Source organism: Lepisosteus oculatus, chromosome 3 (assembly GCF_040954835.1).
Source record: "Lepisosteus oculatus isolate fLepOcu1 chromosome 3, fLepOcu1.hap2, whole genome shotgun sequence".
Lineage (NCBI taxonomy): Eukaryota > Metazoa > Chordata > Actinopteri > Semionotiformes > Lepisosteidae > Lepisosteus > Lepisosteus oculatus.
In genome coordinates, this window is record NC_090698.1 from 70,876,307 (window position 1) to 70,898,134 (window position 21,828).

The window sequence follows — 21,828 nt, forward strand, 5'->3', positions numbered from 1 at the left end:
AATAATAATAATAAACTTTATTTTATATAGCGCCTTTAAAGGTGGCTTCTCAAAGCGCTTTACAGGATGACAATAACAATAAATAAGAAGACTACAACAATAAATAAGAAAATTTCACAAGACAGGACACAATTATAATTACAACAATACAACAATAAAAATAGAGGAGACCGTGGAAGATGGTATTAAGAAGAGCAGAGGGGTGAAGAATGGAACCAGTTAAGTAAAGGCTTTTCTGAAGAAGAAGGTTTTGAGTCTGGATTTGAAGGAGTTTAGAGAAGGTGACTCTCTAATATCCTTGGGCAAAGAGTTCCAGAGCTTGGGGGCATAGCAGGAGAAGGCCCTGTCGCCCATACAATGTAGACGGGCTTGGGGGACAGTAAGGAGGGCAGAATTTGAAGAGCGGAGGTTGCGAGGTGGGGAGTAGGGCGATAAAAGTTCAGACAGGTATTGAGGTGCCAAGCCATGTAAAGCCTTGATGATCAAAGGTTTGACTTAGGTATAATAACTGTATTTTTATTATATAATTTATGTGATGCCTATTATACTATACCTACTTTCATCTCTCAATCAATGTCAGATTTCCAAAAGCCAGTAAAAATATGGAAATGAATCATGCTCAAGCTCATCAATGCTTGTGCAGTGATAACTGCTTGCAAAATTCAAAATAGCCTCCCCTTAGAGTGTGTTCTGTAGGGTAAATGTACAGAGAAAGTCACATGGGGTATCTGAATAACCTTTCAGTCTACTGTGATATATAAAAACTACTTTTTAGAGAAAACACAAACTTTTTGTTTCACTTTAAGATGGCAGTATCATGTGCACAGCAATTGGGTTATATCTCTGAAGCCCTACTCTCCAGCCTGATCTGTTTCACTGTCACCCTGCTGGGGGGGCTTGTAATTAGTTTGTCCAGAAACCATTATGAATCTTATGCGGTAAAGTGAACACTAAAATGATCAAACACTCGCACCTTCAAAGACTATTAGGGAACTGTCAGTGTTGTGACTGAACATGCTACTGCAGAGGTCAACTTAAATAGAAACCGTGACCCATACCTTTCATATTACATTTACAGAATGTCACTATGGAAAAAAAAAGATCTGCTGTTGGGAACTTTGATCAACTAATTAGAGATTAGGTTTGTGTTACAAAAGGGAAGGAACTCATTTTGATTTTTGTGTAAATGTATCCCCCCCTATAAAAAATGAAGCAGAGTACTTTTAACCAAAAGTGGAGACCAAAAGGAATTTATTTTATTAATTTTGATAATGCTGTAGATGATACTGTTTCACATTTCCTGCTTCACATACATTTTTCACAGACAGGGCCAAGTGGAATTTGAGAACTTTATAGATGACCCTGATTATTGTAACTCTTATTATGATCACCTGGGATATTTCTGCATTCAAATGGTGCAGGAACAATTGCAGTATTTATAACAGTGAATTGACAGTACTGCCAGTGCACAGCACATTACAGTTGTCCTGAAGGATGGGATCCTTGTAGTTTTGGAGTTCCTTGTAGTTTACAAAAGGGCAGTTTTTCTTTATTGTCATTATGTCTGGTTGTGTGATGGACTTACATCCTGCGATGGAATTACTGTATAACTGGTGGAGTGTAGCTACTGTAGCATGCATAGTATCTAGTGTGATGTATAGTGATCTTGTGTGGGTGACTTACCACTTATCACAGCATTATGTTGATTGGGACTGTCCAAGGTACTGAATTTGAAGACCGCACACCCAGAGGCTTGTATAGTGATCCAGGTATGACCACATGAACAGAACTGCATCTCACATGTACAGGCTTACCTTGGCAGTTGATTATTTGACTACTGAATCTGACGTCTGGCTGTTCACCATACAAAAGATAGCTCCTGATTGTGAAACTTTAGGAACCTTCTAGATCCTTCTGCTCATCGTGGTATTCAAACAAAGCCATTTTCATCATGAAAGTCACTATAAATGGGCAAACATGTAATTTTTTATATTATATTTAAGGTTTCAAGAATTGTCCAGTTTCTAAACTATAGGAAGAAGCACAACTTTGCCATATTTCTCAATTTACTTTTATTAAGTTTGTAAATATACAGTCTGTCCTTAGGTACTATGAATTTTAAAATAATTGCTGTGAAAACAAAAATTTAAAATGGGATATTTTATTATCACATTTATATATGGTAACTCTCTGTGTATCTACCATATTTAATAAGACTATTATTATTAAGAATCATGTCAGAGTTTGCTAACATTGTGTATTTCTAAATCAGAAAATTTTCTTGCTGTGGAAAGGGGCATTCATTTTATGTGTAAATTTATTTAAATGTATTTAAATGTATGCGGCTACACAGTGCTGCTAATTAAGCCCCGGTTTCACAGATTTTGAATTGTCAAGTTTCTTCCCAGAAGAGGTGAGGTGTGAGAAAATATGCAGCATCTTTAAATATTTTCCACCAAGCAAAACCCTTAGTCAAGAAAGCTAAAATTTCAATACTGTTCAAATAGAAATGGCTTTGTTTGAGTAGATACAGAAATAACATTGTCTTTAATGTCAGCTCTGCTCACTTCTTTCTAAGGTATTTAAGAGACTTTGCATGTTGAGGTCTAAATTTTAAATAAGAGGTCACATATATAGGAATTGGAATATTGATTGCCTGTAATAAAAAGCAGAAATGCCTAAATCGGGATCTTTTGTTCCTGAAGAAGTGTCCTCGGTCCCTGGAATAAAAAGCAGTCAGAAATGTCTGTGCTTCAGAGATAATTGATATGTGAATGCTGGTAACACTGTGCTGTCCTGAGAGCCTTTCATAATAAACTTCAACATTTCAATTTCAAAACCTGAAATTTTGAAATAAATGTCAAAACTTGTTCCCACTTAAGGGAGTTCTGGTCCTTTGTGGTTGGCAGTTTCTGATCCAAATGAATTTAACTAAAATTAAACCATTAAATTGTTCAGAGTCTTTAGAAAGTGATAATTTAATGACGACTTCTCAAACCTGTTTGAATGGGGCTCTCCAGGAGTTGGGATAGAGATGTCTGATGTAAATGTACTTCTAGTTCTTCTTTGCATTTACAGTCTAAAGGCAGAGCTACAGAAGCAGCCTCAGCATTTTTGCCTACAACAGCTGTTTCATAGTTAACGTAGTCCAGTGAAAGGGGCATATATGTGTCTTACATGGAATACCTTTAGAATTATGGTGTGTTTTATGTACTGTAGGTATACATTTAACAGGGCATTGAGCATGTTACAGGAATGGTATCACTTTCCATAGAAACCTTGACAGTGTAGAATTCTGTCTAGAAGCAGAAGATCCTGTAGTTATGGTGTAGTTCACTTCACTCTAGGAAGTGATGCTGTGTATGCTCTTGAGTTTGCCAGCAAGCACCCTTCACACATATAGTTTAACTTGTCATCTATGTGTTACAGATCCCCATTGCTTTGACAGAAGGGATTATACCGTACAGTAGATGATTCACTGCAGTTCCACTTTACACTTGGCAAAAATACTTCAGCTACTCAGAGATAAAATACTAAATCATTTTAAAATGCAAAATATAAGTCCAAAGAATGTTTTCTTAGTAAGGAATTAGTGGTGGGTCTATGTGGACAATCCTGCTACACTGCTGAACAGTTTAATACAATTCTGCAGCATAAATACTATTGGAAGACTGTTAGTGGTAATAAATATGCATATGTTAGAACAAACATTTCACCATCATATTGTATGTGTATGGCACACATTCTGATGCCCATGGAATTAAGGACATGTAATTCTGCAATTGTCCTATTAATCATACTGCATTGTGTTTCTAGTGGTATGATATTTTATTAAATGCCAGTTCTTAGCTGACCAAACAAATGCTTCTACAAGGCAAATGTCTGTGGTATAAGCCAAGATGCCCCTAGTGAGTTAAATTCAGCTGTGTGATTCCCTGCTATTCCCAACTATTCAAATAGTTGCAAATGAAGTGGCACAGAGCTAATATTAGTATTCTGGAAGTGTACATTCAAAATACTTTATTGTTTCATTTCTGAACAGTAGCAACATTTTATCATACCAATCATGATTAACAGTGTTTTCTGCTAAAAAAAAATAAAACCAATCTCTTGTTAGTTTAAGGTCATTTAGAGGGAATTTCACACCCAGTCCCTCTTAAATAAATACAGCTTTTTCTGAGACCATGTGTCCCTTATCACTACTAGTTCCCAGGGCTGTAAATAACTGAGGAGTTGATAAAGAAAAATGATCAAAAGAATTCTAGAGATTTTTCATCTGTGGCACCAAGACTGTGATCATAGAGCCACCTAATCAAAACACTCCACCATATGCAGAATCCAATATACCACTTGGTAGGTCTCATTCTTGAAAAGTTTATTTGAAAATATTAGAACACAGTTTTCCATGTGCTGAGTATCAGAACAGATCTACAGTACTGTAGGATTCTCAGATATCTGCAATAGTTTACTCATCGTAAATCTACATCATGAAGATTATATTAACCTCCATTAAACGTATCAGAGATAGATTACACATCAAAAGAATACAGTAAGTCTGTTATTTCCAAAATGTATGATATTGTATGCCTAATGGTTGCTGCAGTATGTCTTTTCAATTTTTCCTAACTGTACCTAATCTTAGCAGTGTAGTAATAAAGTTTTTTAATTTCTAACAGTTTGCAAAGCATTAAGATAAAAAAAAACTTTTTTTTTGCCAATTTAAAGAGGACACAGATGTGCCCTGTGGCTTGAACCAACAGGACATAAATGAGGTGTTTAAATCAGTCACAAAAGCAGCAGATTCCTAAGCAGATTGCTTTGTACTCTTTTGAGGAAGAACATTCTTTTACAGACTCATGGAGATCCACAATGGGCTCCTAGGTTTCTCTTTCTTTATTGACATTACCCTTTGTTGACTTTTAGCAGAGCCAGCAGTGTACGAATGTGTCTTAATTTAGTGCCTGGTCATTTCTTTGCACACATGGAGACAAAATGTTGAGTATGTGCTACAATAACATACATTCAAAAGATCATATGAAAGTGCAGGATTAGAAAACCCCTGATTTATACTGTATAATTGTGTGTCCTATTGAAGGGGCATTAATATTTCCCCTGATTTCTTCTGACACCTACTGCTGTAAAATGCAAGCGTTTATTCTGCATTTTTTAAATTAATTTACCCAGGTTTTTTTGCAGCTTATGGGACAGTTTGTACAACTGCAAGTGTAAAGAACATCCCAGTTTATGCAGATATAAATTCAGGATGATATACAAAAAATTGTAGGTCAGTTATATAAGTCCTTGCCCTCAGGACTCAGGACTATTTTGTTTCAGGAGTGTTGATAACTTGCACAAGATGGTCTTCCACACCGATGTCATCGATCAGAAGACATAAAAACTGAAAAAAAAATATAACAATGCTAAACAAAGTTAAGTGCACCTCACAACCTCGCACTCTACTTAATTGTAGTCATAAAATCTGTATGCTCAGACTTTTGGCATTATTATTCAATAATTAGATTTAATTTTGAGTCATCGAGGTCTTGCACATTGGAAGAGTTCCACTCTTCTGCTTTAATATTTGGCTTAGGATTCTTATCTCATTAAGGCCTTTTTCTAGGGTATGTTTACAGATTGTCAGTCCTACTGTTGTGTTTTTTCTTGAAATTTGAAAGCCACTTATTGTAGTGTGAAACCAAAATGATAATTTTGGACAGTTCTCACGTTTTTGTACAGTTAGCCAGCAGCCATTTCACCCTGCAGCTCACAGCTGGCAGCCCACTGAAGCTCAGCAGGTGTGAGCCTGGTCAGTACCTGGATAGGAGACCTCCTAGGAAAAACTAAGGTTGCTGCTGGAAGAGGTGTTAGTGGGGCCAGCAGGGGGGAGCTCACCCTGTGGTCTGTGTGGGTCCTAATGCCCCAGTATAGTGAGGAGGGACACTATACTGTAAAAAGGCGCCTTCCTTCTGATGAGACGTAAAACTGAGGTCTTGACTCTCTGTGGTCAAAGAAAATCCTGGGGCATTTCTTGATAGTAGGGGTGTAACCCCGGAGTCCCGGCCTCTTTGTGCTGTCTTTGTTGGAGCAACACTTGCAGTGGATCCATCAGCCATGGAGTCGAGTCCACTGCAGTGATGAATCAAGGCCGTGTGTAGACATCCTGATGGCCGTCAGTGAGCGTGGGGCAGACATGCAGAATGATATGCTAATTTGTGAATGCAGAAGACTAGTTGACGGGAGGTCCAAGTGTGGTTTGGATCAGACACTTCACTACAGAACTCCCCTTGTAATGACTGATGGGGATCAATCTCTCTGCATAGAGCTACATTGACCAAGTATTGAGACCTCACGTGCAGCCCTGACCTGACAACTTTCCACCAGGACAACACGTGTTTCACTGCAGACCCTCTGTTGACAATATAATTTAAATCAAAAGTTAGTGGACTTGATGTTAACAGGGATTTGATACTGTACATGTTCCAAAATTTTTAAATATTTTCACCTTAGTGAAAATATTTTACCCATTCCGTTACTGTAGCATGTTGTGATGTACACAAGTTAATAATGTACACAATTGACCAGTTGGATAAGATGCTTGGATCAATTAAATACCTACTACCAAAGGAGCTTAATGAGCCAAATTACTTCCTCTCATTTGCAACTTCTCTTATCTTTTTATGCTCTTAACAGCAGGTTGGTTCACTACTCTTACAATGTGCTCGTCATCGTTAACATCAGTTGTTCGGCTCTACACATCCATAAAGTTAGAAGGCTTAGGATAAAAAATTGCCGTACTGGATATTTTATTTCTGCATAAAAGTCAAGGAACACTGAAAAGAGTAGAACAATATCAACATCTAAAGTTCCTTTCTTAGCAGTGTATGTCATCACCCCAGTCTGAAAAAGTCTATACTCTTATGTTATAGAAGTACCTGTGAGGCTCAAATGTGTGTCACTGAGCTGGCATGCATACAGTATGTGGATGTTGTTAGGTGACTGCAATGTCTGCATAGTGTATTCCTTTCAGCTGTGTTCTGGTTGTAATGGTCACATCAGAGCTGCCAAATAAAGCACTGAATCACAGATTCCTATGTAGTAAAGTAACAGCACACCACAGTGCAGTGCTTGTTTGGTTTGATAGGGTTTTGACCGAGAGACACCTCCTTGATGTCTCTGGACTGGGACAGTTTGTATCAGAATGGACAGCGGCAAGCGTGACACTTCTTGGATTGGCTGGTGTTGAGTCTGGTAAAATTATCGCACGGCTGTGTAGAAATAATAATGTGTTGCCTCTGTGTATTTTGTCTGGCCTGTAGCCTGCTTTCAAAAACTTTGGCTTCCTATCTGTGTAAATATAGATGTGTGTTGGCACTGTCAGCAGGATGCCACGTCAGACATGATGTCATTTTAAAATGAGAACCTCTGTGGAGATTGCTTACCTATTGGAAACAGCTCCAGAGAGACACCATTTATGAGTGTTCTGGTGCATGAGGTGTGTAAGTGTAGCTGAGAATTTACAGATGGAACCTCCTGGTGCTTCTCATGCCTGATGGAGCCTATTTGTTAAAGGTTACTCCCTGGAAAATGTTACTTTATCTTGACAAAAGACATTCTTAGAAGAATTTAATGCTTTTTTATTGGACGTGTTCGTTTTGTAAATGCAAATGAATATCTGTGCTGCCGAATGACTCTTGTATGTTGCATAGTAGTGCTACACATCAGCATTTTAACTCTTGTGAAATGGGATTTCTCCAAGTTGACGCTATGAGTTAAAAAGTCTCCCAATCAGATGTACAATCATTACATCAGACTAAAAACTGTGACACTGTTGTTCTGCTCTTCTCACATAATGCTTTTCTGTCTGTATACACAAGCGCAGTTCTATGGTATTTTTTTGTAGACATTTCAGTCATTTTATTTTATGCTGTCCTGATAGATTTGTATTTTGTGGAACAAAATGTAGTCTTTAGTTTGTTTGGATGCATAGAGAGGAATAAGTAAGGAACACCTAACAATGAGTCAATTAGATTTGACTGAGACGTATGATGTTGCTGGGACCAACTGTCACCAGCTGAATGGGACTGGGAGTCTACACCAGTGACTGAGCACTGCTGAAGATAGTGGGGGATGTGGCCGTCCATCTCTTAGCAACTCCTCTGGCCTCCCCAGGTGCTAGCAGGCATGAGCAGTATGGTGTGCTGCTGCTGAGAACGGCACCTCCTCCAAGCAGCTCTGAACCTCCAGACTGAATAAGCCTGTGATGTGTTAAAGTTGAGTGGCTCGAAGATGTGCAGGTTGGAGGAGTCTGCACACACTTCCTCATTCTCCCTGTGTGCTGTCACGAGGTTCATAGCCATGGACTGAGATGTGGAAATCACACAGCTGGCTTTTCCACATCTGTGGTAAGAAGATCGAATGCTGATACTAAATTTACAAAAGAAAAAAAATCAGTGCTCTAAACATACATACAGTATATTGCAACTCCTGATCATGTTTAACATGTCAAAAACGTTTGCACACCAACCCATTTGAATGGGTCCTGGCAAGTCACTGAGTTGGTTGTAATCATATTAATTGCTGATTTTTTGCATTTCAATAGTTGCATTCCACATTGCTACCACATACTGTAATTACGTTTTGTTGGTGTCCTTGGTGCCAGAAATCAACCTTCTCTTCGTGTGAACAAATTAAAATTCTCAAAAGAAGCACTGAGTTTGTGTAAAAACTTTTGGCTGCAATCAATTGAAAAGTGTAATATTGTATGTTTCAGTAGACTGATGCCAAGGAGTGTTTGTAAGTCCTATGTTTGTAAGGCCTGGATGCATTTTCAGTATGCATATCCACATGGAAAAAATATCTCGGGCAGCCATGTTTGGTCTAAAACACATGTTTTAATGTCAGCGCTTTAATTTTAACTTAACATGTTTAAGTGCTTGCACTGTTAAAACACTAGGCTTTTCATGCATCTATTGATTTGAGGTACACATCCAAGTATCATTTTAGGGAAAAGCCTTCAATTAAGTCCATGTTTGCAAGCGTATTTGCGAGCCTATTTGAGTTTACCTTTGGTATGCTTTATAAGTGAGAGGGACTTAATGAGAGCTGACAGAACTTATTTAGTGCACTGCTGCATAGTGGGGCTACTGATGAATAAAGGCTTCTGTGTGTCACTTACTATAGGTTGGTGCTGTACTTCAGTGGTAGATGATATGGGCTCCCTACTGTACAGAAAGCACTATGAGATCCTTTGGAATGAGAAGTGTTACATAGATGCAATAATTTATAATTGTAAATAATGTATATATTATAATTTTATAAATTGGAAATATTTTTTCAATTTATACAGATTTTCAGTATAATCTTTATTAGTTACAGTAATGCTTTGATGGTGTGTATGGCAGATAACTTCAGTTACTGTTCTCTCAAGCTATTAATTGGATTACTTTCCAAAACTACGGAATCAGATGACCATTATGAATTACCTCCTGCTGTTTCAATAAAACTATGAACTGAAAAATCAGCATTTTTATTCAACAAAGCTTTTACAGGTTTTTGGTATCTGGTCACTTTGCATATCATGTAAGAGGTTTTTGTGATCCTAACCTGTAAATGGTGGGGGGGGGGGGTATGACAGTTTGCAGACTGTCAAATGTGCTATCTTGTCATTTAAAAAAGACAGACTAAGAATAAATTATAAATAATTTCCCACATCTCCTGAAAATACTGAAAATTTTGATTTTCACAAAGACTAAGTATTGTGTGGTTGAGGTAATCATTATCACATAGAAGGTAATTGTGAGAGACACTGTGAACTGCTTTGTTTCCCTCCAAGTCTGTGTCCTAACTTGCTCTCATTTGACATGTCTTATTTGAACAGATGCTTAATATGGCACTAAGCTTTCTGTAAGTGGCTATTTGTAATCATATGGGTCTCTTCATTACCGTTCCCAGGCTAGTACAGCCTAAAACAGGTGTCTGCATCTGTAAAATCCACCAATGCAGGTGTTGCAAATTTGGAATCACTAATCTTTTCAGACTACAGCTTGTGGGAACAGTTACACTTCATAACTGAACGCAAGATGAATAAATATCCTTTGTTAGTGAATTGGGGATACAGATGTGGACTTGTTTAGGGTTTGAGACTAGATTTCCTTTTTGTGCTTCCTGACAAATGCCACCCACTTTGGGAAAGAATTACTACTGTCAGATGAGACAAAAACACGAAGATGTTCATCGTGCTTGTTTTATATTGCATTCGAATGAGTCCAAATTCTGAGTAAATAATAACTTTAGAAACAGCCCCTGTTGTTCCTTAAGCAATCTCAAATGTAAAATGCATCAGGAACACTCTGTCCTTTCACAGATGCAAATGATAAAGTCCAAGAACTTTACGGAATGACAAAATGGAGGCATGTTCTCTTTTCAATGGGAATAATAGATGTCTGTTTTCACAGTGTCCCAGGGTGGTCTAACTAACTCTGGTAGCTCTGTGTAGGACTGAATGATGAGAAAATGTTATTTAAATATTACATTTTCATAAACATTTACCTTCTTACTGTGACACTATCCAACTGTGTTCTCTGTTAAGAGTTTATCATTTAAATACTGTATTCAGAAACAAACAATCGATGCATTCTCATCTAGAAGATTCAATATACAATTTTCTCTTTTACGTTTTGTTGGAGATAATTCTGGGCAGAGAAGTGAATTTTCTGATTCATGCACTTAAATTCCCCTGACTAAACCTTGCTCCAGATATTTGTGTTTTATTTCAGTTAATAATGGACCTGGAGATTATCTAAACTATAAGAGAAGATAGGGGATGAATGTTTGGTTTACGAACAGAAGTATCTTTTTCTGCACAACACATCACAATAGACATACTGTGCGGATCTCTGCACCTGTAATGCTTGATAATGTTTGCATTGATAAAGGTCATTATTTTTATTGTATTGTTAAGTACTGCAGTGTGTGTGCGATTAAAGTTATAGCTCTGTGGTTGAGGGTTAAGGAATCTAATTTAAAAAGGATGTGAAGTTTGCAAGGTTAGGTAAGGTCTTAGGGTTGCCCATGGACTGCAAGTTTAACAAAAGTGTGTTTGTGTTGCTGAATGCAGAAACTAAGAGGAAGAAATATCCTTAGGGCAAATGGCAAGCCCTTTCAATCATCAATCAACGACCTAATCACCTCAGCTAATTAGTTTTGCCCAGCTTTCACTTTCTAAGGATCCAGTTACCATACAAATGCTGCTTTGGGGTTGCCTGTGTTTCTATTAAGGGGATGGCATGTATTGCAAGTTTTAGAATGAAGAAACCATCCCAATGATACATAGAAATGTCTTATGCAACGTTTGCCCAACAATTGTAGCCTTATGTTTCTGTGGTTGTATGCTCAGAATCTGCCGAATAGTATGGAAAAGGAGAAATGAATTGCATATGCCTGAACGAGCCATTTCATTTAAACTCTTGGATGGAAAAGAAGTCATAAAGGGTAATCCCAGGTGTTGTTCAAATATTGTACACTAGTATGCTACAATTTGTCCTAGGTCCAGATGTTTGAAGGACAACGCAAATAATTAAGGTTAATTTCCTGGTGTGACATTGTCTCTGACATTGTATTAAGGTGCACAAAATGAAATGTTAGCATAATTACTGTTTCTTATTCTACCTAAGAACTACTTATTTGCAGCTGTGATGAAGTCATAAATGTTATTACCATTAAAGATAAAAACACGAAGATATTCATCAGAAGACCCACCATACTGCAAAATATCTCTATGAATGCTTAAAATGAAAATTTCAATAAGTGAACTCTGGGTGAGAATGAGACTCAGATGTTTTTTTCAAAAAAGGATTTGTTCCTGCAAAGGATAGCAAGCTTCTAAATTTCTGTTTTTCATACTTGCCATCTCACAAATGTGTGAAAACTAAAGACATTTCACTGAATCTTTGGCAATAAGTGTTCCCTGTTAGAGAACAGCTGAACATACTATAGCAAAATACAGATGAAACACTAAGACACAAATACATTAAAAGTATTGTTAGTTATGTATACAGTACTAAGTATTTTTAAGTCACAGAAATGTACATTCAAGTTTCAGTAAATTCAGTTTAGCTCTGTGTTTCTTAAGCATTTGAAAATAACAAAATGCAAATAACCATTATTTTTTAGCACATTTCCAAATTTTAAAATACCACGCTGCCTCTACTTCCTACAGTCTACTAATGAAATATAACAGTCCTCTTTGTAACACATTGTGTCATAATCTGTGTATGGAATTGTAAGCAACAAAATGTGGATTTTCTAGTTGAACGCAGATTTGTTTTAAGCTAATGTGTTTTTATTAACTGCTGTACAGTAGTTCTCTCTCATAATGCTTTATCAGCTGTCTTGTACATTTAAATTAAGAACATAAGAAGGAATGCATATGAAAGGAACCTGTTGAGCCATCTCTGTTTAATTTTGTAGGCATATGTTCTACACCATTAACATTACACTCTATATTATAGGTAGACATAGTCCACACAGTATCGAATTAAAACCATAAAACTGAAATTAATGCTTTGAATAAAAAAACAGCCTATTGTGCGGTCTGTCAGTGATAAGAGAACTTAGACATTTTCTGGTGTATCGTTCAATTTCCAATATACTTTTACAATACATTTTATCATTCTTGGTAACCATCAAAAAGGGTGAGACACAAGTGAGATAGTGTAGCTGCAGAGGTACAATGAAATAATGAATTAATCTGAAAAGCTAAGCTTACAGTCAGACTGTGTGACCATGCTTTGTCAAATGATAGAACTGTATTTATTGCATTGGAATGTCAGCATTGTTGTGTAACGTACAGTATAAAGAATCGCTATTTCTCCTTTTCATAGAAGGATTGTTGCTTTAAAGGAAAAGCTGTTAGAAAATGTGGGAATAAAATACACTAAGTCAATCATTGAATTCAATGAAGTCATAAGCTCACATGATATGAAAACCAAGCAGTCAGGTTTAGCTGATAAACCAGTTTTGTCAATTCATGTGTCTTTTTGATCAGTTTGTCATTTGAGCTAAATGTTTTTAATTGAAATATTTACATATTTGGACACTGACTTGAGTTAGCATTATGGATGCCTTTAGCATTAAGAAACAAATACAACTGTGCAGACTTTCAGTAGCCCAGCAGTCTGAGCATGAGCTGTTTACATTGAATCTAGGGGTCAAGAGGTCAGCGTTTTAAATCCTAACATACTATGTTTGTACTGCTGCTAAGAGACTCACAGCAAAAACTAATGATTACTAATTGAAAACTAGTCCTTGCACAATTTTTCATTAAATAACTTTACAAACAAGCATCATAGTATTATTTACACAAGAAAGACATTGAAATACATTCCCTGTTGTTGCTTGTTATAGTTTTTTTAATCATACAGATTTTTTATTGTATTATGTATGTAACTAAGGGATCAGCTGTATTGCTCTTTCATCTCGTTAGAGGATTGAGATAAAACTAGGCTCAGCTTGAGAACAGCGAACATGCTGTGCTCTGACCTTACAGGATGATTACCTCAGTGCAATTATGTTTTCGGAACCAAGGAAGGTGTAGCTTTGATACACACATGAGACTGATCATTTCATTAATTAATACAATTTCAGTATAGTTATGTTTGATTAATACTGACTTTCTTCCCGCCACTTATTTCAAATTCTTAAAGATCTGTTTTTCATTATCTGTCATTCATTAATACATGCATTTTTTTCTTGCAGTTGATCCTCTTTTAAACTTGCTTGAAGGACCCAGTGGTATTGCATATCCAAGATCTTCAGAGTCTGAGTCCCCTCCTCAGATTCCTGAACTCATGGTCCCATCAGTACCCAATGAGCCCATCCCCAGTTCTGTCGAAGGTGATCCTATCTTACCCTGGAGTGGGGAGACAGATGGCTCTTCTTCTGCTGTGACGAGCACTCCAGTACTGAGCTTCATCAATGGAAAACATCTGGTGACACTTGAGACAGAGCACCAGGCTGCTGAGGAAGCGAGAGGTGACCAATTTGTGAGCGTGTCCCCCGCAGAAAGTGACATGTCACACTTGGGAACTGAAAACTGTGTGCTAGAGACATCAACTGTGCCTGATTACAGTTTACCGGAAATGTATGAAGGCACAACAGCTCAGGATGCACAGACAACTGATGGGGATTATACAATGGAAGATGGCACAGTAACAGAGAAACCCCTTTCCACCACAGCCTTTGCAACAACAGAGTCCCCATTATCCAGCATTGAAACTAAAGACACTAGTTTGCTTGAGGCCTCAGTCCCTTTAATGCCTTCTGAGACAGATGAATTGTCAGGGGAGGGTTCTTCTGGAATGGATGTCACTTGGTCTTCCACAGAAACCACAGAGACATCCACTCTTACAGGAACGCAGGGTCACCAAAGTGTTCCCTTTCAGACATTTACTGTTCCTATTCTAACAGCAACAGCAGGTCCAGAGAATAAAACAGAAACTGCAAAAGATGAGAGTTCTGTGTCATTAGTGGCTGCAGGAGAAACAATCTCTGGAGAGGATTCCTACTTTGAAATATTTACCTTGACAACCATTTCCCATGACAGATTCTCAGACAAAGATACCACAAGTTTGTCCAAAACAGAAGACATGCACGCAGAGGAGGACAGGTCTGAAGCCACTAGTTTTGTTGCACAGACGCACACTCAGCTTCCAACTACAAGTAGTGTATTCCCTAAACATGAAGAAAAACAAGAAAGCACTGCATCACCTGCAGATAGCAGAGAAGAGCAAGCCATTATAGCTGATGGTGATACCACACTTTCACCTGTTTCAGTTTCAATCAATGTTAGCAAGATCTTGAGCTCCACTTCAATGGAGATCTCTGGAGAAATTCATTCTAAAGGCCCATTGACACCATTAGACACAGTAGAATTTGAAGGCTCTGGACAGAAAGCGTCTTCTGCTGAAATTCTCAGAAGCCCCAGTTTGTCTCCTTCTCTTACCACAACGACTGATGTTTCCACTGCTCAACCCTCAAGACAGGAAGCCACTACTCCTTCAAAAGATGAGTTTATAATCCCAGAGAGAGATTTTTCCGGTGATGGTGAACATGTGGAGCTAACTAGTAAAGCTCTTACTATTGCCTCAGGTGATGAAAGTCCTGAGACCCCCACTAAGCTGAGCTTCCTAACTGACTCTCCACTGCCAGATACAACAGTAACACAAAGGGAAAGGGAACAAACTGAAACATCGCAGAGAGAGGAAACAGATCTAGAGAGTGTTGGGTCTGGTGAAGAGCCAGCAAAAATGGAATCCGTTACATTGTTGAGTACTGTTCTTCCCACACCAACAGTCTCTAGTACATTTTACACAGATGAGGAATTTTTTCCCCCTGAATCGGAAACCAGCAGCACCGCTCCTCCAGCTGAGACCCATGTTTCTGTGATGGTAGATGAACATACTGTAGGTGAGGTTCTGGCCTCTGCTTCTGATGACACAAAGAGCACTGCTCCCTCCTCATTTTCTTCTGTGGTGTATCAGCAGTTTGATGAGCACGGAGTGTTACATTCAAGCCCAACAAGTGGACAGGTGGAATCCAGCACTAAGGAATTCGTTGCTACCACAAAACCTTATGAGAAAAAACAAACTACTTCATCAGTCATTATTTTCACGGAAGAGGAACTAAATGAAGATGAGATTTTCTCCACAGTGACAAGTGGTGTAACACATGACAATGCAAAAGTTCACGATTTCTCAACTGAAGAGTCTATCATTGATGTGGACATTAAAATTGAGAAGCCAGTGGTTGAATCTTCCCCTCCTTATTCACCTTTTATTTTAACTGCGGAAGCAGGAGGAGTAACGCCAGTGACTATTACTCCACAGACCTCACAGACACGGGAAGATTTTGAAGGCTCTACTGATGGGATTTTCACTTCTAAGACCCCTGTCTCTGAAACAAGGCTATGGGATTTTGAAGCTATTAGTTCTGAAACAACAGTAACTCCCATACCTCAGTCTGAACAGACAACATATGAGGATGAAGAGGCAACAGTAAAGGAGCACACACTGAAAGATGAGACAGTGCCTGATACATTTACAGCTGAAGGAGAAGATGTAGAACTAAGCACTCTTTTACCATCCACACCTTCTGATGCATATTCTGTAAAGGACTCAGATGTTGTTGTCACTGAATCTTTCCAGGGAACAACTTTACTTCCTGATGTAGCACACCATCCCTCTACAGAAGATCTTGCTGTTTCAATATCACATGAGGCAGATACCAGCCTTCATGAAAAAGAAATTACTCCATCCCCAACGTCTTCATTGTCTGATAAGGAAGAGTCTACACCGTCAGAAACCATTTCAGGTGTCCATCCAATACTTGATTCATCTGAAGACCCTGAACTAGTTATTCATCTAAGAACCACCATCTTCCCGGAGTCTGGGATTAGTCCATCTAAAAGCTCCTTTGAGGAACTTAATTCTGAAGAAAGTTCATCCCAGAAGCCACCTACAGATTGGATACTTGAGGAAAATATAAAAAGTAGAGAAAAATCAACTGTAGAACCACCTATACCACAGGAAAGCACAGATTCCATTGTGTCTGCCACCTCTAGAGATTTCCATATCTTTGCAGAGTCACCCTCGGTATCATCCGTTGTGCAGGAACCTGGAGTGCCCGCATTGGGTGACAAGGAACAAGAGCATACAGGACCTGAAACTGCAGGATCTGAAACCACTCCTAAAGAAGATGACAGAGAAGATTCATCTGCATCCCCCACTGCCAAGATTAAAGAATTAGAGGGAGCAGTCACCTATTTCACAGATTTGGAGCCCACAAATACTCAAACGCCCTCTCTGATGCACAGCATAGACTTGCCTTCTACAGTTGCATCTCCAGGTATCGAACCTTCAGGGTCCAGCACACAATCTGAACCTGACCCAGAGAGTCACCACACGCAAGACAGAGAAGCAGAAACCTCAGTTTCACCGCCCGGCTGGCCAGGTGAAACAACTCAATATCCACTTACAAAAGACTATGAAGACATTACCCACAGAGAGACTGTTGTAGAAGGCATGCCACCACTTCTTGAAGATAATAGCACTGACCCAGAGATACCATCGTCAGGGGAGATGGTTCATATGCCAGGTAAGCATGTGTCATGACATGTTAGGTATAGGCAAACAATAAACATACAAACTCTTAAATGACCTCAGAGCTGACCTCCTTGTTCTCCTGTAGCCATGTCATAATCAGTTTAGTAAATCAAAGCGAATGTGAGATTAAAAGTGAGATGCTATATTGCTTCTTTTATGTAACTCTTTCTCAGAATGTGACAACCAACACATGAAATTGGCTAGAAACCGTGTAAGAATATCCTCCACAAATGAAGAACTACCTTTATTTCACTACAAGCCTCAACCGTGAATTTATTTGTATTTCAGAAATGAAATTGAGAAAGATTTCAAAATATGGCAAAAATGAGTGGGTTTTGTTAAACACAATCTTTTGTCCATGATTTTTCCAGATTTGTTTATTTAGTAATTAATTTCACAGTAAAGTATATTATGAAACATAATCTAACCATGATGATATGATATTGTATTCTGTTTTTAATGTTAGGTCACGACTCTTGTGAAGACCATTTGTGCCGTAATGGAGGTTCTTGTTACCCAAGAGGCCAATCATACATCTGCACATGTCCACCAGGTTACAGTGGAGAGCACTGTGAAATAGGTAAGCTCACATTACAGGAGCTCAGTGCATGTGCCTACTAAGGTTCACATGTCAAGTGTGGAATCATGTGAATTTTTTCTTTAAATTCAACAATGACTACTCCCATGACAGAATAGATTCAGTGTGTGCCATGAAGTTACATACAGTTAACTTTCAAACAAATCTTTATTGTTCATGATCTATGTATTAATGCAGTATTGCCCTTAGGAAAATACATGTAATTGTGTCAGGAAATGATTGATGGATATGAAATTGAGCATATCAGTTTCATAGAAGTAATTCATGAGGAATACCATCTCCCAAAATAGATGTGTTTGAGGATATTTCCTGAGTATTCAGGTAGAGTGAGATTTGGCTTAACCTGCTTGGCTGAGGGCCAGCCTCCTGGCCTCCACCGGAAGAGAAGGCTGGGACCCCTATGCAGAGAGAGGAGCGACCAGGGGGCAGCTGGTACCTAAAGGTGGCAAGGTGGAAAAGGAGGAAACCCATTTTTAGCTAAAAGAAATGGGATGGAGGACAGATGTGTGAGCCAAATTGCGAAAAGAAGAGGGATTTGTGTATTCAGCTTTGAGAAATTACGTTGGGGATGATGATTTAGGGAGTATTTACAACAGCTGGAAAGAAAGTCTTGGTTGTATCGTCATGCCTCCTGAAATTCAGTTAATAATTTCCATTTAGCCGAGTAACACACAAATATAGGCTTCTATATTAGAAGCACTGCTCTTCTTAAGTTATATAAATGATTTGGCATAGTTCTGTCATAGCAAGCAAGTGGAATTCATATTTGATACCAAAATAGAAGAAAAGCAGAAACAGTAGGATACAATACAAGGCTGAGAATACAACTGGAAGATGTCCACATTTTACACACAACAATGCAGAGTGTCTAGTGCATACACGTAACAAACACTTGAATCTTGTACAAGCTTCCTATGAACACTTTGGTGTTAGTACATGATAACCACCTTCTATACACTGTAGGGACATAATGAAAAAGACAAGCAGAATGTCAGGATATACAGTATAGTTAAAGGTGCAGAATTTCAGTAAAGAGATGTTAGGACTGCATTAAATAAGATTTAATTTAATTTTTTTAAATACACTTTTGGTCACTGCAATACAAAATTGATTTTGGTCCAGGGAATCATCGGTCCAGAGAATGGCAACCTGGCACAATAGCAAATTAAATGTCCTCACTGATGAACTTTCATTACTGACAAAAAGAACTGAATTTTAGTCTTGAGTAAAAGAGTCTGTTAGGAGAACCATTTCACATAGTCAAAATCCTCAAAGGCACAGACAAACATAACTCAATGTTGCTGTTAAAACCTGCAGCAGGAAGAACTTCTTTTCATGAGAACTTATGAGTTGTTATGAACAAGACAAGGCCATTCAGGATTGTAGGAGTCTAGAAAAGCTTACCAGTCTTATTGCAGAAGCAGATACCCTGACTTCTTTCAACAATGGCTAAATAAGACCTTTGAATCACTTTGCTACTAAAACCCAAAATGTACTTGGCCTCTTTTCAGTGTTATGTAATAAGGTTTTGTCTTGTCCTTCATGCGTAAGTGCTTTCATAAATATATGAATATGTTTGGCCTCTTGGAGTAGCAAGGACAACGGTATGTGTAGCTTAAATTTACATTCTTCTAGCTGAGGCTGTGATGAAGTTAATGGTGTGTGGTTCTACCAGTCTTCAGTAGGAGTGAGCTCTCAGGCTTGTTTAAGCCAAGAACAGCGATAGTTATCCTCTTAAACCAACCACACATTCCTTTCAATTTAGTTTCATGATCTGATTAGAGGTTCCTAATTTTGGGCCAGTGAGTGCTGTGGGGTTTGCCAAAACAAACGAATTCGCTGAAACAAAAGCCAACAGATTAAAAGTAAAACATACAGTACTCTGTGAAATTCTCATTATTACAATATTAAAAAAGGAACAAGGAAGACTACAGAGTTCCAATTCAGATTTACTCTAATAAAGGCTGAAACAAAAATAAAGCTGTCATTAATTTTTAAATGATGCATAAAATTGGATAAATGTTATTTGGGATTTGATATTTTTTACTTAAATTAGATATCTCTAGATATTATTGACATTTTACCCATAAAAATTAGCTTACATGCAGTAGTGTTTCAAAGGCAGAATATTGTTTGGCTCCATGTATGAAGAACTCCACTCTCGATTTAACCTGATTGTTAAGAGACACATGTAATCCACTATTACAGTACAGAGAGAACTGCTCAGCACACACAAAGTAATCTGCATATACACAGAGCTTTCTGTGCTATCGCACATATGAAGTTTCACACTCCATTGCTTTCCCTCTTATGAAGGAATGTTTCTAATGTTTCAGAATTCTGTAAAAAAATAGATCCCACCCATTTTCTGCTAAAGACGTTTGCAGTACTCCGAGCAAAATATACCGTACTGTATTGGAATCATGCCAATGAATGCACAGTATTGCTGTTTTACTGCTATTTTTAATATGTTTAATAATTCTGTATTGTGTTTAGATATTGATGAATGTCATTCCAACCCCTGTCGAAATGGAGGCACCTGCATTGATAGCCTGAACTCTTTCACTTGTGTTTGCCTGCCAAGCTATGCAGGGGCTCTCTGTGAACAAGGTAAGGCTTTAGATGACACACATACTGTATATGACTTTTGTTTTCATGTCCTCCTTTATGATATTAAAGCTAAAACTAAAAGTAAATACAAAATAAGGATATAATTGCAGAGACACTAAAGGTATTTCCTTCAACTATATTAATAAAGATAAAACACTGAGATGAGCATCATCAGAAGTCTCCCATTTATTATATTAAAAAGGGCTAAGTAGTACAGAAGGGAATTTTTTCAAGAGTTACTCCTGTCCTTTTATGTTTTTTTAATGGACCTCACTTGAGAGGTCAACTTGGAGACATACATGAGATGATTTCCTGTCTTATCAGATCCTGTCTTGCTTTTTGTTAGATCCTGTCCTACTTTATAATTTCCCACAGCAGGGAGTTAGTGGGTTTTGGGACCTGAGGGGAAAAAAAAGTGCTGCAGGCAGACTTTCCACTAATCCAGACAAACGTGTCTCATAGTTTTACACATGTCTGGCAGGGAAAATTCATGAGTGTTAACAGCGTGGCATAGTGCACGGAAACCACTAGTAATTGGAAAGGCATCGGCTCTGTTTTGAGGGGAGTGGGAGGATTTCAAGGCTAGAAGTTGCTTCTCATGATATCTTTTATCACTGGAAATTGTTGGAAAGGTAACTTGTGTGGCTCAATTGATAATAAAGAGGCACAGTCAATGAGAGGATTGATTTCCACATCATTCTCACTGGTTGATATGAAACAATAACCTAACATGTTATTGGATTTCAGTTTCATACCCTTACGAACATAACCTATAGATGAACGGAAATAGCCTTCAATCGACCTAATGTATGTTTCTATAAAAATAATTAATACATTTTTATAGAAACCTGTTGGTTTTTTTCGTTAGGGTTTTCTTCTTCTAAATCTGGTAAATTCATGTTTTATACGCCTTAGTAAATTAAGAATAAAATAGCTCCTGTATATATTAGAGACATTTCAGCTGCATGATTAAAGTACCTCTGTGAGCTTGCTAGCAATAAGAAAATAATTTGTTAATTTAGAACATCCTAACAAAGAAATAAGAAAAAAAAACTATTGAAAAAATGACAGTACTTGTACAGATGTAGGCTTTTCTGAATTTATTTTTTAAAAGTTAATGCCCAAAAGAGACTAGTGTCTCTAGCAGAAGGGTTGGACTAGCAGTGCATATTAGCTGAGCTAGATTTTCCCAGGATGTTGCCTCCCTTGAGCCCTCAGGAATATAGTCACTCACAGTCGGCTGAAATGACCCAGCTGGAATTAATTTAAGAACATTATTCACTTCTAAGTTTGTCTTCTTACTATACCATACTTGTAACAGAATGGCTGAAGTCCAGAATAGTCATAATCAAATGTCAGCTTAACTATCAGTACTGATGATTCTTTATAAAGACAAAAGAAGAAGAGACAAATAAAGCTGACTAACAATAGCAATACTTTAACAGCCATGTAATTCTGTTT

The 21,828-nt window shown here is 37.9% G+C and overlaps 1 protein-coding gene across 2 annotated transcripts in view; it reads left to right on the plus strand.

Moving 5' to 3' along the window:
• vcanb (versican b) overlaps positions 1–21,828 on the plus strand; it is a 67,162-nt gene that overhangs the window by 30,464 nt on the left and 14,870 nt on the right. For both annotated transcript variants that reach the window (XM_015360651.2, XM_015360656.2), the window contains 3 exons: positions 13,756–17,151; positions 17,626–17,739; positions 20,254–20,367. In XM_015360651.2, the coding sequence (XP_015216137.2) occupies positions 13,756–17,151; positions 17,626–17,739; positions 20,254–20,367 (3,624 nt within the window). The remainder of the gene's footprint in view (positions 1–13,755; positions 17,152–17,625; positions 17,740–20,253; positions 20,368–21,828) is intronic.